The following is a 16694-nucleotide window of genomic DNA, read 5'->3' as shown; positions in this document are numbered from 1 at the left end:
GCTAGGGATTCCCTTAATTTCCTGTTTGGCTATGGGGCAGGAAGTGAAGAGAAATATCTGCAATGGGACAGGGATGGTACAAAAAAAACCTGACAGGGGCTATAACCCTCCCTTACTATATCCAAAATGAAAAAAATAAGTGTTGCCTATAGTTCTACTTTAAGCAAAAATTTCTGCTCATTTTATGGAGAGGACTAAGAAGATATAATCATGTCAATGGTACAGCTCTGAGCACCTTGTAGCGCCACCTACCACAGTGATTTCCAGCTTCCAGGTATAGAACATGCATACTTACATTGGTACACACTGGACCCATATAACTATGCAATAAAGATCATACCTGGAACTTAGCATTAGGATGGACAGTAAGTAGCAAGAACTATAAGGCCAGCACTCACTTATCCATCAGAAAGGCCTAAACCATGCTCCCCACCGCCCCCTATGTGTCACTATACTACAACTCCCAGCAGCCTCCTCTCTGCTCGGATTGCATCATCACCTCCGCGACGGCGCTTCCTTTCTAGGCTGTATTGTGTCCAGGAAAATGGCGGCGGGGATCGGCAGTGAGTATTGTGGCGATGGCAGATAAATAGTGATGATAAAAGCATATTGTCTGTAGGGTAATACGTATGGTTCTTTTAGAGGAGTTATACGACATGACACTGAATGTGCGGTACTGAGTTTCGAGTGACACCTTTCTGTTCTCTGGTTATAGAGCACAAGCTGCTGAACGCGGGACCCACCGAGCCATGGTCCATCCGGGAGAAGCTGTGCCTTGCCTCCTCAGTCATGCGCAGCGGCGACCAGAACTGGTGAGCGATGTGACCACAGGAGTCACCTGTTATTGTTGTGGGGGAGGGGAATGGTGCTGTCACGCTGCAGGGGGACAGTGACTGGGGGAGGGGAATGGTGCTGTCACGCTGCAGGGGGACGGTGACTGGGGGAGGGGAATGGTGCTGTCACGCTGCAGGGGGATGGTGACTGGGGGAGGGGAATGGTGCTGTCACGCTGCAGGGGGACGGTGACTGGGGGAGGGGAATGGTGCTGTCACGCTGCAGGGGGATGGTGACTGGGGGAGGGGAATGGTGCTGTCACGCTGCAGGGGGATGGTGACTGGGGGAGGGGAATGGTGCTGTCACGCTGCAGGGGGATGGTGACTGGGGGAGGGGAATGGTGCTGTCATGCTGCAGGGGGACAGTGACTGGGGGAGGGGAATGGTGCTGTCATGCTGCAGGGGGACAGTGACTGGGGGAGGGGAATGGTGCTGTCACGCTGCAGGGGGGAGGGGAATGGTGCTGTCACGCTGCAGGGGGGCAGTGACTGGGGGAGGGGAATGGTGCTGTCACGCTGCAGGGGGGAGGGGAATGGTGCTGTCACGCTGCAGGGGGGGCAGTGACTGGGGGAGGGGAATGGTGCTGTCACGCTGCAGGGGGAGGGGAATGGTGCTGTCACGCTGCAGGGGGGCAGTGACTGGGGGAGGGGAATGGTGCTGTCACGCTGCAGGGGGGAGGGGAATGGTGCTGTCACGCTGCAGGGGGGCAGTGACTGGGGGAGGGGAATGGTGCTGTCACGCTGCAGGGGGGAGGGGAATGGTGCTGTCACGCTGCAGGGGGGCAGTGACTGAGGGAGGGGAATGGTGCTGTCACGCTGCAGGGGGGCGGTGACGCTGCAGGGGGGCAGTGACTGAGGGAGGGGAATGGTGCTGTCACGCTGCAGGGGGGCAGTGACTGAGGGAGGGGAATGGTGCTGTCACGCTGCAGGGGGGCAGTGACGCAGTGACTGAGGGAGGGGAATGGTGCTGTCACGCTGCAGGGGGGCAGTGACTGAGGGAGGGGAATGGTGCTGTCACGCTGCAGGGGGCAGTGACTGAGGGAGGGGAATGGTGCTTTCACGCTGCAGGGGGCAGTGACTGAGGGAGGGGAATGGTGCTGTCACGCTGCAGGGGGGCAGTGACTGAGGGAGGGGAATGGTGCTGTCACGCTGCAGGGGGACAGTGACTGGGGGAGGGGAATGGTGCTGTCACGCTGCAGGGGGACAGTGACTGGGGGAGGGGAATGGTGCTGTCACGCTGCAGGGGGATGGTGACTGGGGGAGGGGAATGGTGCTGTCACGCTGCAGGGGGATGGTGACTGGGGGAGGGGAATGGTGCTGTCACGCTGCAGGGGGACAGCGAGTGGCTGGGGGAGGGGAATGGTGCTGTCACGCTGCAGGGGGGCAGTGACTGGGGGAGGGGAATGGTGCTGTCACGCTGCAGGGGCACAGCGAGTGGCTGGGGAGGGGAATTGTGCTGTCACGCTGCAGGGGGGCAGTGACTGAGGGAGGGGAATGGTGCTGTCACGCTGCAGGGGGGCAGTGACTGAGGGAGGGGAATGGTGCTGTCACGCTGCAGGGGGGCAGTGACTGAGGGAGGGGAATGGTGCTGTCGCGCTGCAGGGGGGCAGTGACTGAGGGAGGGGAATGGTGCTGTCACGCTGCAGGGGGACAGTGACTGGGGGAGGGGAATGGTGCTGTCACGCTGCAGGGGGACAGTGACTGGGGGAGGGGAATGGTGCTGTCACGCTGCAGGGGGATGGTGACTGGGGGAGGGGAATGGTGCTGTCACGCTGCAGGGGGGAGGGGAATGGTGCTGTCACGCTGCAGGGGGGCAGTGACTGGGGGAGGGGAATGGTGCTGTCACGCTGCAGGGGGGAGGGGAATGGTGCTGTCACGCTGCAGGGGGGCAGTGACTGGGGGAGGGGAATGGTGCTGTCACGCTGCAGGGGCACAGCGAGTGGCTGGGGGAGGGGAATTGTGCTGTCACGCTGCAGGGGGGCAGTGACTGAGGGAGGGGAATGGTGCTGTCACGCTGCAGGGGGGCGGTGACGCTGCAGGGGGGCGGTGACTGGGGGAGGGGAATGGTGCTGTCACGCTGCAGGGGGGCAGTGACTGAGGGAGGGGAATGGTGCTGTCACGCTGCAGGGGGGCAGTGACTGAGGGAGGGGAATGGTGCTGTCACGCTGCAGGGGGACAGTGACTGGGGGAGGGGAATGGTGCTGTCACGCTGCAGGGGGGCAGTGACTGAGGGAGGGGAATGGTGCTGTCACGCTGCAGGGGGACAGTGACTGGGGGAGGGGAATGGTGCTGTCACGCTGCAGGGGGACAGTGACTGGGGGAGGGGAATGGTGCTGTCACGCTGCAGGGGGATGGTGACTGGGGGAGGGGAATGGTGCTGTCACGCTGCAGGGGGGAGGGGAATGGTGCTGTCACGCTGCAGGGGGGCAGTGACTGGGGGAGGGGAATGGTGCTGTCACGCTGCAGGGGGGAGGGGAATGGTGCTGTCACGCTGCAGGGGGGCAGTGACTGAGGGAGGGGAATGGTGCTGTCACGCTGCAGGGGGGCGGTGACGCTGCAGGGGGGCGGTGACTGGGGGAGGGGAATGGTGCTGTCACGCTGCAGGGGGGCAGTGACTGAGGGAGGGGAATGGTGCTGTCACGCTGCAGGGGGGCAGTGACTGAGGGAGGGGAATGGTGCTGTCACGCTGCAGGGGGACAGTGACTGGGGGAGGGGAATGGTGCTGTCACGCTGCAGGGGGGCAGTGACTGAGGGAGGGGAATGGTGCTGTCACGCTGCAGGGGGGCAGTGACTGAGGGAGGGGAATGGTGCTGTCACGCTGCAGGGGGGCAGTGACTGAGGGAGGGGAATGGTGCTGTCACGCTGCAGGGGGGCAGTGACTGAGGGAGGGGAATGGTGCTGTCACGCTGCAGGGGGGCAGTGACTGAGGGAGGGGAATGGTGCTGTCACGCTGCAGGGGGGCAGTGACTGAGGGAGGGGAATGGTGCTGTCACGCTGCAGGGGGGCAGTGACTGAGGGAGGGGAATGGTGCTGTCACGCTGCAGGGGGCAGTGACTGAGGGAGGGGAATGGTGCTGTCACGCTGCAGGGGGCAGTGACTGAGGGAGGGGAATGGTGCTGTCACGCTGCAGGGGGGCAGTGACTGAGGGAGGGGAATGGTGCTGTCACGCTGCAGGGGGGCAGTGACTGAGGGAGGGGAATGGTGCTGTCACGCTGCAGGGGGGCAGTGACTGAGGGAGGGGAATGGTGCTGTCACGCTGCAGGGGGGCAGTGACTGAGGGAGGGGAATGGTGCTGTCACGCTGCAGGGGGCAGTGACTGAGGGAGGGGAATGGTGCTGTCACGCTGCAGGGGGCAGTGACTGAGGGAGGGGAATGGTGCTGTCACGCTGCAGGGGGCAGTGACTGAGGGAGGGGAATGGTGCTGTCACGCTGCAGGGGGCAGTGACTGAGGGAGGGGAATGGTGCTGTCACGCTGCAGGGGGGCAGTGACTGAGGGAGGGGAATGGTGCTGTCACGCTGCAGGGGGGCAGTGACTGAGGGAGGGGAATGGTGCTGTCACGCTGCAGGGGGGCAGTGACTGAGGGAGGGGAATGGTGCTGTCACGCTGCAGGGGGCAGTGACTGAGGGAGGGGAATGGTGCTGTCACGCTGCAGGGGGCAGTGACTGAGGGAGGGGAATGGTGCTGTCACGCTGCAGGGGGCAGTGACTGAGGGAGGGGAATGGTGCTGTCACGCTGCAGGGGGGCAGTGACTGAGGGAGGGGAATGGTGCTGTCACGCTGCAGGGGGGCAGTGACTGAGGGAGGGGAATGGTGCTGTCACGCTGCAGGGGGGCAGTGACTGAGGGAGGGGAATGGTGCTGTCACGCTGCAGGGGGCAGTGACTGAGGGAGGGGAATGGTGCTGTCACGCTGCAGGGGGCAGTGACTGAGGGAGGGGAATGGTGCTGTCACGCTGCAGGGGGCAGTGACTGAGGGAGGGGAATGGTGCTGTCACGCTGCAGGGGGGCAGTGACTGAGGGAGGGGGTAGCAAAACAAAGAGAACAGGAAACTCTTTCATACAATACATGGTCCAGCGGGCACAGAACAGGAATATGAAACGTTGGGTTTACATATTCTTCTACACTTTTGCAGCTGAGCGCCATTTTTGTAACCTGTTCTATAGCTGTCTTTATCTGACTCTGTTGAAGTCATTAGATCACAATTCTGGAATTCTGAGCTTGAGTTCCAAAAATGCCCAGAAAAACAAAATACGTTCTTATGTTTATGTTTTAGGGTGTCTGTAAGCCGCGCCATCAAACCATTTGCAGAACCAGGGCGCCCTCCTGATTGGTTCTCACAGAAGGTAAGTACTTGAATGTGTATACATTTAAGTTTCATTATTATCAACCATCTTAATTGCAATTTCTAATGTGCGCAAAAGAGAAAAGTGTTGTCGTTTAGCTTTGTATACAGTAGCAAATTGTAAATACCCCCCTGTCAGTTAATTTTTGTCTATCTGTATCGCTGAAAATATTTCTGTACTAGAGATGCAACAGGGAATGAGAAGGAAACTCTCCAAACTTTTGAGAGCTTCCAATCTTGTACAGTTGTTACTGGACCATAGAACCCCTTTGGATAATTTATCCACACCTTTCGCTCTGGTGACCAAAGTTTTTTGCTCCCTTTCTGTCTCTATAAATATGGTCACCAGGACAAATAGAGGGGTCAGTCTCACTGAAGGGGAAATAGAGGGGTCAGTCTCCCTGAAGGGGAAACACAGTAGAGGGGTTCAATCTGTCCCCACAATCTAAAACAAAAAAAATCAAGGTACCAACTTTAACAATTATATTTTTGGGGCAAATTTGTCAGTGGCTACAATTTTTATCACGGAATGTTCTTACACTTTATTTATAAGTTGTAGTTTAGTGTTTTTTTTTTTTTTTTTAAATAACAAACATGTTATACTTACCTGCTCTGTGCAGTGGTTTTGCCCGGAGCAGCCCAGATCCTCCTCTTCTCGGGTCCCTCTTCAGCACTCCTGGCCCCTCCCTCCTGTTAAGTGCCCCCACAGCATGCAGCTTGCTATGGAGGCACCCGAGTCGAGCCACAGCTCCCTGTGTTAATTCAAACACGGAGCCCCAGCCCAGGCCCACTTCCTTTCTCTCCTCATTAGCTGACTGACTTGTAATGTGTTACGTTGTGTTGCAATGCAGTTGCCTAAAAGCCACATTGGTGTGCCATTTTAAAATAATACTCGCCACACTACGAGCTTTTCAGTAACGTGGTGGAACACCTTTTACAGTAAGGTATGAATCTGAATGGGGCCCTTAGTCTAGTATATTGTTGAAATTGATTTGATGTGATTTAATATTTTCTTTTTAGTTTACTCTTCTTATTACCATGGTTTTTATTGTGATTTTGATCTATAAGTTGTTTTTGAGTATTAATTGCACCCAATTTTGTGTTGTGTAGCATTGTGCCTCGCAGTACTCGGAGCTTTTGGAAACCACAGAGACCCCAAAGTGAGTATATATTTTTCTTCTGTCATATTTAAAAAAAAAAAAAAACTTATGTGGCAAGACATGAAATGGCTGTCCTTGCCTGTATGATCTTTGAGAATGAATTATTTCATAGTACATGCAGCTAGGGAGGTTAGTGAGATCTTATTTTTAGATCTCCTTTAAACACAGCATACAAAAACCGTGTTGATATAAACAAGAAAAAATGAGTTGGAAAATATTTGGAATTTTAGAATTGGTTTGTGTCTAGATTTAGTCTCTGGATTGACTACAGTAAATTGTAAAAAAAAAAAAAAATAGCTTGCATCTAAACTCAATCTGTAAACCGACTGCAAAAAAAATCCCAGGAAAGTAAAGACTTCTTCAAGATTACAATTATATTGGAAATTTCAATGCTCATACCTTGAAAGCAACAAAACTAGAAACGTCTGATACTTTTTTTTTTTTTTTTTAACCACTTGACCACTGGGCACTTAAACCCCCTTAATAACCAGACCAATTTTCAGCTTTCGGTGCTCTCACATTTTGAATGACAATTGCTCAGTCATACAACACTGTACCCATATGAAATTTTCGTCCTTTTTTTCACACAAATGGAGCTTTCTTTTGGTGGTATTTAACCACTTAAGGACCGCCTCCTGCACATATACGTCGGCAGAATGGCACGGCTGGGCACAAGCACGTACCTGTACGTCCTCTTTAAGTGCCCAGCTGTGGGTTGCGGGCCCGCGACCCGGTCAAAAGCTCCGTGACCGCGGGACCCGCCGACCCGATCGCCGCTGGAGTCCCGCGATCGGTCCCCGGAGCTGAAGAACGAGGAGGGCTGTGTGTAAACACAGCTTCCCTGTTCTTCACTGTGGCGCTGTCATTGATCGTGTGTTCCCTGATATAGGGAAACACGATCAATGATGTCACACGTCCAGCCCCGCCCCCCTACAGTTAGAAACACATATGAGGTCACACTTAACCCCTTCAGCGCCCCCTAATGGTTAACTCCCAAACTGCAATTGTCATTTTCACAGTAAACAATGCATTTTTATAGCATTTCTTGCTGTGAAAATGACAATTGTCCCAAAAATTTGTCAAAATTGTCCGATGTGTGCGCCATAATGTCGCGGTCACAAAAAAAATCGCTGATCGCTGCTATTGGTAGTAAAAAACATTTTTTTAATAAAAATGCAATAAAACTATCCCTTATTTTGTAAGCACTATTTTTTTTTTTTTTTAACCAAAAATAGGTAGAAGAATTCGTATCGGCCTAAACTGAGGGGAAAAAAATAGTTTTTTTATATATTTTTGGGGGATATTTATTATAGGAAAAAATATTGCATTTTTTCTAAATTGTCGCTCCATTTTTGTTTTGTAGCGCAAAAAATAAAAACCGCAGAGGTGATCAAATACCACCAAAAGAAAGCTCTATTTGTGGGGGGGGAAAAAGGACGCCAATTTTGTTTGGGAGCCATGTCGCACGACAGCGCAATTGTCAGTTAAAGTGACGCAGTGTCGAATCGCAAAAACTGTCCTTTACCTGCATTTTGGTCCGGGTCTTAAGTGGTTAATCACTGTTGGGTTTTTTATTTTTTGCGCTATAAGAGAAAAAAGACTGAAAATTCTGTAAAAAAGTGAATTTTTCTTTGTTTCTGTTATAAAATTTAGCAAATTTGTATTTTTTCTTTATGAATTTTGGCCAAAATGTATACTGCTACATATCTTTGGTATAAATAAGTACAAATTTGTGTATATTATTTGGTCTTTGTGAAAGTTATAGAGTCCACAAGATATGGTGCCAATATCTGAATATTGAAAGTATTGACAGTTGCTAGACGCACCAGAGGACGGCGGGAGGGGGGGGGGGCGTCCCGTATCGCCTCCCGTAAAAACGATCAAGTGGCGGAACAGCCGCTATGATTGTTCTTATGGTGTAGGGAATCGCTGGCTGAATAAGCCGATATCTGAATGATGACTGTAGTTGCAGGCATCATTCAGATATCCCTGCACAAATCAAGGACGTCATATGACAGCCGGAGGGTAGGAAGTGGGTATTGCGGGGTACTGCGGAGTATTGAACAGTATGGGCGGGGTATTGCACAGTATTGGGGCAGGGATGGCTGATCATGGATGGCTGGATCTGTGACTGCAGTTGTCACAGATCCAGCTCACACTGCTGCAGCCTCCGCTCTCCTCTCACACTGTACCGATCGGTACAGAGAGGGGAGGGAGGAACCGGCGTCATCACATGACGCCGGTTTGTTTACAAGTGATCGCTCCGTCATTGGACGGAGCGATCACGTGGTAAACCGCCACTATTAGCAGCGATTTACCGTGATGCGCCGGGTCCTCTGGACCCGGCGGTCACGGACACTCCTGTGTGCGCGCCCGATTCTGAAAGGCCGTTAACGGCCTCCCAGAGTTAAGCAACCGTTGCCAAGTGGTTAAACAATACATTTAACCCTTTTACTGTCCAGTCTGTACATTGCATGGACATGACAGCTGCTAGGATTGATTTTTACAAGAAAGCTGACCTCGAGCTAAAAAAAACAATACCGAGCTTATACTAATATAACCACTCAAAGTCCAGTGACTTAGGGGTACGTTGCTGGTCAGCAAAGAGGGTAAAGTGTGTCACTGCTTGCTCAAAATATACGTATAAATGCTTTGGGTCACTATAGTCTGGTCATATAGGTTCCTTGACTGGAATAAACTGACTAACCTGGCAATTAAATTCCTTTAGGTATTGATAGTTGGCAGTATTCACATTTCAAATATTTAAATCTCTCAGTGAGTGAGAAACTTGTATAGCGCAACACATGCGAACTGAATCGCCTCTGGGCCTCTCGGTAGCAAAAGGTTAAATTATCGATGTTACCCTAGCATAATGGTTTTATTTGGCTCTGTTGGGTAGAGGTTCACAGCCTTACTGGTCATCTTATGTTGTTCATTTCTAGACGGAAACGAGGGGAACGAGGAGAGGTTGTGGAGACCGTAGAAGATGTAATTGTACGGAAACTGACAGCAGAAAGAATTGAGGAACTGAAAAAGTTGATAAAAGACACGCAGGAGAAATACAGGTGTTCTTTTTAATGTTTTTCAACTCGTTCATGTAGATATACAGTGCCTTGAAAAGAGAGAGGCACATGAAATCTCAAAAAAATACATTTGTTTTTGGTTGTAACATGACAAAATTTGGAAAATTGTAAGGGGTATGAATACTTGTTCAAGGCACTGTATATGCTAACAAATAATGCTCCCAAACTTTTTATTGTACTCATGTACCAATCAACTTTTGCCTAAGCAGCTGTACTTTCAGTGGAATAGCAGATTTTCATGTAATTTACAGCATCGGACCGTTTTTTTTTTTTTTTTTTTTTTTTTTCTTTTATAGTTTATTTTGTTTCCACAAAGCAGGGATAGGAGTTCAGGCAGCTTTTACTGTATGAAAAACAAAGGATTCTTTTTAGGATTTGAGAAGAATAACGTTCTGATGGAGAAGGAAGAAGGCTCTTTGGGGGGATGTCTGGGTGATAAGTTATACTTGGTCCTAGAAATGACTGATTTTGAGGCAAGACCAGAAAACGTGCAGGATGACTCACAATGTCAGCATTGATCTGATGGGTTTGGGATGATAAAAAGAGATGTTTGAAGGGGGCTTGTTACACCTCAGGACAAGCTTGTATCCTTATGCTTCTTATCTGCTGCTTATGGATGACATTAAGGACAAGGGGGTGTGAGATGTTTAGTCTGTTCCTCAGGGGTGAAGTGAATTTGTAGGTCTTGTTCCCACTCAAAAGGCAGTGGTTATTCTCCATTTCCATAAAGGCATTTATAGCAAAAGGAATGATCCTGTTTAGTTGAGATAGCGTACAAGTGAGTAGAAAGGCCAGTCAAAGCTAGATGTTTTTGGGGAAATAATTTCGGGGAGAGCTAGTTGTCCCCACCGGCATTGACCTTTGGGGACCAACTTAATGTCAGCAGAAGGCATAGGAAGGCCACTATGATTGATCGATGAAGTGCACCTGTGTGAGCGTCTTTTCTCAGATAACTGTATTGGATCAGTAGGGAGGGGCTGGTGGGTATTGTCCCTTGTTTAAATATGGTTTGGGCTGCCAACTATGTGGACCATATCATTGGATGCAAGTGGAGTGCCAATGATGTGAGCTTTGTGCAGCAGATGAGCATGGGTAGTGGTATGGGGGACAGGGCTTGTTCTGTGGAGACCCATAATTTGATACCTACCAGTTTATTATCTTAGTGAGGGTGCTGCAAAGTGCTAAAATGTTGTCTGGTAGAGCAATGCTCCAGTCCTGGTTGGGTATGCAAAGTGTTTTCCTTTCAGCTGCTTATTGGCCAAAATTAAATTATTTAGGATCACTTAGGATGCCTTAAATGTTTTCAGAATTCATATGATCACCAAAGATTGTAAAGGGTACAGGAGTTTAGGTTAGGTAGGACATTGCTTTAAAGCAGAGTTCCACCCAAAAATGGAACTTCCACTTTAAGAGAAGATGACCCCCTGACATGCCACATTTGACATGTCATTTTTTTTGTGTGTGTGGGGGCAGGCAGAAACCTTTTTAGAAGGTTCCGGCACCCACTTCCTCCCGGGGCTCTGCGGCGCTGGAAAGACGTTCACCTCCCCCTCCCTCTTGGCAATCATCTGGGACACGTCACAGGTGTCCCAGATGGTTGCCTGGCCAATCACGGTGTGCGGCTCGTGCATGCTCTGCGCGTGCCCAGCTGTGAAGCCACAGTCGGGCGCCCACAGTTACGATGCCGGCACCGCAGAGAGGTGGGAGAAATAAGAGGGGCTTCGTACGCCCGCATCGCTGGAATCTGGGACATGTGAGTGTCCGATTTAATAAAAGTCAGCAGCTACACTTTTTGTAGCTGCTGACTTTTATATTGGTGGAACTCCTCTTTAATATATTGCATCTTCTTATATAGCTGAATTTCTTTTCCACACCAGATTTCATTGATTGCAAAATATGATCTCTGTAAAGCCCCATACACACGAGCGAAATTTACGATGGAAAAAGTCAGACGAACTTTTTTCATTGGAAATTCCAACCGTGTGTATGCCCCATCGGAGTTTACAGAGAACATGTTCTATTTTCCTCCGATGGAATTCCGATGTGAATTTGGTCAGACAAAGGTCCGAACGTGTGTACAGGGCATAACAGACTTGTTCAATGAGTCTTGTCTGTTATTAAATTTCATTGATAACCTTGTGTAATGCTACCCCCACATATTTCCGTTCACTTTTTTTCCTATACAACAAAATGAATTATGGTGCTAAAATACTGTAAAGGTAAAAATTTAGCTAATATATCCATGTCCTTAATAATGCTGTTCACCCTTATTAGGAAGTTGAAAAAGGAAGCAGAACTGATTCAGAGTGGCCACAGGGACAGCAAGCTTGAAGACCTGTGGAATGACATTGTGGCGTAAGATACCCCCCCCCCCCCCCCCCCATACATATTGTATATTTAATTGTTTTCATTGGCCTCCAGTGAACTCAGTGAAATCTTTGTCTTCTAGCAAGAAGAAACAAGAGGAAGAGGAAGCCGAGCTGAAGAGAAAGACTACAGATGCTGCTTACCAAGGTTAATGAGTTATTATTTAATTTAGACACAATATACTAGTAACATGCACTACTACCAAGGGTGACCTGCTTTGCCAGTCTATAGATCAGCAATCAATAACCATTCGGAAACAGAATCCTGGAAAGCCTTGCTGCTCTCAGAACCGGCGGGGCACCAGAAACCGAAAAAAAGAAAAGCGCGCATCGGCTCCTAGTGAGGTGACCTTTATTAAAACGGAAGTAAGCCCATCGATTTAATAGTTTCAAAAAACGGTTACATTCCTGGCATGCCGGAAATGCTAACTATCACATTGGTTGTGCTCTCAACCAAACTGTCTAACCATCCAATGGCTGGTGTAATAACTGATCACATGTGCAGCATCATGGCAGTTGGAGATTAAACAGACCAAGATGGCAGTTTCTTTGGCTGAAAACGATAGGAGGGTTTACTTCTACTTTAAGTGGATAAAATACAAGTAAAATTGCACTCACAATTGTAGGCATGTATGAGACGTCATCCAATGTATGGGCTTTGCACTGTAAACGCCTCTTTCCTCTCCTCACTGTCCGAATGATAGTTCAGCCATCGGCTGCACCATGGACCTGCACTAACACAAGCTGTCACACCACAAGCTCACAGCCTGGGGGCTAACACTGTGTATAGAATCATGTGAACAGGAGGATCAGAAATGGATGGATACACTGTCACATGAGTGACACAACGTTGCTATGACAATGCATATCGGAGGACATAGCCTCCTTTAAGGGACTTGGAAAAAGGAGGCCCCATTCTCTGAAATGGTGTGAAACGGTGTGTCACTTGCTTGACAGTGTGTCTCCATCCATCACTGATTCCCCTGCTAATTCTCCCATGGTGCTGTACGCGGTGTCAGCTGCCGAGGAACGCTTCCCTGACAACCTGTGAGCTTGTGTATGAAAGACAAAGATGTATGAAAGACAAAACATCAAAGTGAATTGATAATTATCAATTCACTTTGATGTTTTGTCTTTCATACTTTTTTTTTCTGATTCATTAATGTATTGCAGCGCAGCTTTTTCCCCCCCCAATATATAGATAGATAGATGGATGGATAGATAGATAGATAGATAGATAGATGGATATCTCTCTAATTATCACAGTTTTACAAATGCATGCCAAAGTTGCAAACTGGTATCATTGTTGATATGTTTTACCTTTGTCATGAAGGGATTAAGGTCTAAAGCCAGGAAGACTGGGCCTTTTTGTGATGAGACACAAAAAGGCCCATTTTCCCTTTTCAACAAGGTTGTCCCCTTTAGTGTTTTTTGGAAAGACATTTATATAAAGAAAATAAAATGGTTATGGCCAAGGTCACTTTTGTAGCTCTGCATTTGCTGGTTTATTTTGTGGTTTAACCACTTAAGACCCGGACCTTTAGGCAGCTAAAGGACCTGGCCAGTTTTTGCGATTCGACACTGCATCGCATTAACTGACAATTGCGGGGTCGTGGCTCCCAAACAAAATTGGCGTCCTTTTTTTCCCCACAAATAGAGCTTTCTTTTGGTGGTATTTGATCACCTCTGCAGTTTTTATTTTTTGCGCTATAAACAAAAATAGAGCGACAATTTTGAAAAAAATGCAATATTTTTTAGCATTTTTATTAATTATTTATTTTTTACTACTAATGGCGGTGATCAGCGATTTATTTTTTTTTATTTTATTTTTTCGTGACTGCGACATTATGGCGGACACTTCGGACATTTTTGGGACCATTGTCATTTTCACAGCAAAAAAAATCATTATTTACTGTGAAAATGACAATTGCAGTTTGGGAGTTAACCACAAGGGGGCCTGAAGGGGTTAAGTGTGACCTCATCTCTGTTTCTAACTGTAGGGGGGTGTGGCCGTAGGTGTGACATCATTGATTGTGTTTCCCTATAAAAGGGAACACGCGATCAATGACGCCGCCACAGTGAAGAACGTGGAAGCTGTGTTTACACACAGCTCTCCCCGTTCTTCAGCTCCGGGGACCGTTTGCGGGACTCCAGCGGCGATCGAGTCCCGCAGAGCTTCGGACCGGGTCGCGTGCACGCGCCGGCGACCCCACGGCTGGGCTTAAAGGGCAACGTACAGGTACGTTGATGTGCCCAGCCGTGCCATTCTGCCGACGTATATCGGCGTGAATGGGTCCTTAAGTGGTACATATAAATAGGTTAATGGTCCTATAGATCTCATCACTTTCTCCAGTTAACCGTTTTTGTTTTTTTTGTGTGTGTAATTTGCATGACCCAAAGAAGTGTCCTTCATATCTTACACTAAACTATATCCAGTTGGCAAATAAAAGGTCTACATTGCATCATTTAGGCTGGTTAGTCTGTTTATTTGAAGGGCAACTCCAGTTTTGTGGGGGGGGGGGGGGGACTGTATATGATTTTAAAAACCTTTTTAAAGCATATACGGTTGACACACAGGCCACATTGTAATTTAAGTTCACCTTATTTAAAAAATAAAAAAAATGCACATCTTTTTGCAAGTGAAAAAATGTGCATTTATTATTTCATTTAACTAGGAGACTGGAGAGCATGGCACCTGTAACCAACAGATCATGGGTGCTGTGCAGCACACAGGCTTGTCAGTGTATCTGTCTGCTTGTACCTCATACAAGCAGGCAGTTGCACACTCGCAGGAAGAGATAACAAACTACATAGGGCGCTCAACATCTCCATGGTAGTTAACCTGACAGCCGCAAAGGCTGTTGGTACTTGTAGTTTCCTATTCACAAAACTCTGAATGAACGAAGCGGCTGCATTTTTTTTAAATGGTGACAGCGAGCAAGGGAAGAAGATCCCCCTGCTTGGGGTCACTAGATTCAGCGCATCTGGGAGATGCTGCAGGAGTGGGAACATGTTATATGTTCCACCCTTAAAAATGGGTAGAACATATAACATGTTCCCAAAGGAGAAATTATCCTTTAATGTTAAGGATAAAAACTTTGCAAAGCTGCCATTGCTGATTTGGATTATAAAGGTGCAAGCTGTGTGAGGCTACCATGCATGCACAGTATATTTTCATACAGGTTCAGTAATGTGGTCTGTGTTTTTTATCCCAGCTCGCCAGGCAGCTAAGAACATTCCTCGAAGATCTTCAACTGCAATAGGCCGTTCGTCTGTTGGCTCATCATCTCCCGGTGGAGAGTTTGGCCTTGGAGACCTGACACCAAGCAGCACAGAGGAGGGAAGTGTGGGGGTAAGAACTCTGGAAACAGGGTTTTTGAGCATGTATTATATTTACAACTTCAATGTTTAATTACATCTTTTCTTTACAGGTAAGTGTGGGGTCTTTACCAAGCACCCCAGTCTCCTCCTCCTTCATTGGCATTCCTGATACCCCTCCTCCTCTTCCTGCCCCTTTGGAATCCCCGTTGACCCCTGTGATGGACGACTCTCCCCAGAAAAAGACGGGACAGAAAGCAACTCCGCCCCCCTCCCCGCTGTTATCGGAGCTTCTGAAGAAAGGCAGTCTGTTGCCCACGAGTCCCTGTCTGGTACGGAACCCCCTCCCTGGTCCTCACAGAGGGTGCCCCAACACTACCCATAGTTATGCTTAGGGAGGAAACTCCACTAGTAGTCAAGTTTCTTGCCATATCTATTTGTTTACTTACAGGTCAATGAAGGGGAAATGGCTTTAGCGTCTAATCATATTTCTGGATCAAGTGTCCTAATGGATGTTGGAGTTCTCCCCAATCTGCATGGAGGTGAGATGCACCCTGTTCCAGGCACAATACCTGCATCTCCAGCAGCATCGGGTATGTGGTCCACCTGCAGATTTGGGAAGTGGGGAAACAGATATCCACTATCTAAATATATTAATTTATTTCTGTCTCATAACTCATAATAGATCTTTATCAACTTATTTTCTTTTTTATGAATCCCCTTCTCTCCTTTCACTTGGTTCCGTACTCTTATGTTCACCACACTGTTCATTGACCCCTTTTCTTTCCTTTTTTCCTTTTTTCCTTCCTTGTTTTTACGTTCTTCTGTCCCTGGCCTCTTGTGTTGTTCTGTTTTCCCGTCCTGTTCTTGATCTGTTAGGTGCTCCCACTCTTTCCCGGCTTCTAGAAGCTGGTCCTGCACACTTCGCTACATCTCTCGCTTCCTTCTCTGCTCCTGCTGCAAGTGAATCTCCGTCTAAATCTTTGCTGACCCCTATAGAATCCCAGGCTACCATTATTATGATGTCAGCCCTGCCAATGACTGCAGCTGTCCCAGGTAACTCTTTGCCTTGGGCTTCCTGCTTGTCTTATGATGTGCTTTACACTAAAGGGAGGAAGTAGCTATAATTATCAATCCTTGTCATACGTAATTTCTTCTCTTAGACATTATAAGAGTGGGTGCATCTTTAGCTCATAATAATAAATTTAGCTTGGATGATTTTAGTTGGATTTTACATGGGACATGTTTTTGGAAATAGTTATCACTGGAAGCTTCTAAGATGAATCTTGTTTGACACTACAGTGGCCCAACAGGAGGATAACGACTCTACCTCCGATCAACACACTGTAACCGTGTCCATGGATAGCAGTGACATTTCTATGATCATAGACTCCATCAATAAAGAATGCTTGGCAAGTAGTGATGGAAGCATGCAAACTAAGGACGAATCATCTGAGAGCAAGGGAGATTTGGACCTAGCAGAAAAGATGGACATTGCTGTATCCTACACTGGGGAGGAATTAGACTTCGAAACTGTTGGTGATATTATTGCAATAATTGAAGACAAGGTAAACAACATGCACTCACTGATAGTG

At 48.3% G+C, this 16694-nt stretch overlaps 1 protein-coding gene across 7 annotated transcripts in view; it reads left to right on the top strand.

Moving 5' to 3' along the window:
* The first annotated feature begins 469 nt into the window (after window positions 1-469).
* BRD8 (bromodomain containing 8) overlaps window positions 470-16694 on the top strand; it is a 77356-nt gene continuing 61131 nt past the window's right edge. For 3 of the 7 annotated variants that reach the window (XM_040344368.1, XM_040344373.1, XM_040344372.1), the window contains exons 1-12: window positions 470-563; window positions 716-812; window positions 5104-5173; window positions 6283-6332; window positions 9275-9397; window positions 11690-11770; window positions 11865-11929; window positions 14997-15133; window positions 15213-15431; window positions 15551-15692; window positions 15979-16155; window positions 16402-16667. In XM_040344368.1, the coding sequence (XP_040200302.1) occupies window positions 545-563; window positions 716-812; window positions 5104-5173; window positions 6283-6332; window positions 9275-9397; window positions 11690-11770; window positions 11865-11929; window positions 14997-15133; window positions 15213-15431; window positions 15551-15692; window positions 15979-16155; window positions 16402-16667 (1446 nt within the window). In that variant the 5' untranslated portion in view covers window positions 470-544. The remainder of the gene's footprint in view (window positions 564-715; window positions 813-5103; window positions 5174-6282; window positions 6333-9274; window positions 9398-11689; window positions 11771-11864; window positions 11930-14996; window positions 15134-15212; window positions 15432-15550; window positions 15693-15978; window positions 16156-16401; window positions 16668-16694) is intronic. The other 4 variants (XM_040344371.1, XM_040344374.1, XM_040344369.1 and 1 more) reach the window with 3 other exon arrangements.

The sequence above is a fragment of the Rana temporaria genome, chromosome 3 (assembly GCF_905171775.1).
Source record: "Rana temporaria chromosome 3, aRanTem1.1, whole genome shotgun sequence".
Classification (NCBI taxonomy): Eukaryota; Metazoa; Chordata; class Amphibia; order Anura; family Ranidae; genus Rana; species Rana temporaria.
This window is presented reverse-complemented; position numbering and strand designations above follow the sequence as displayed.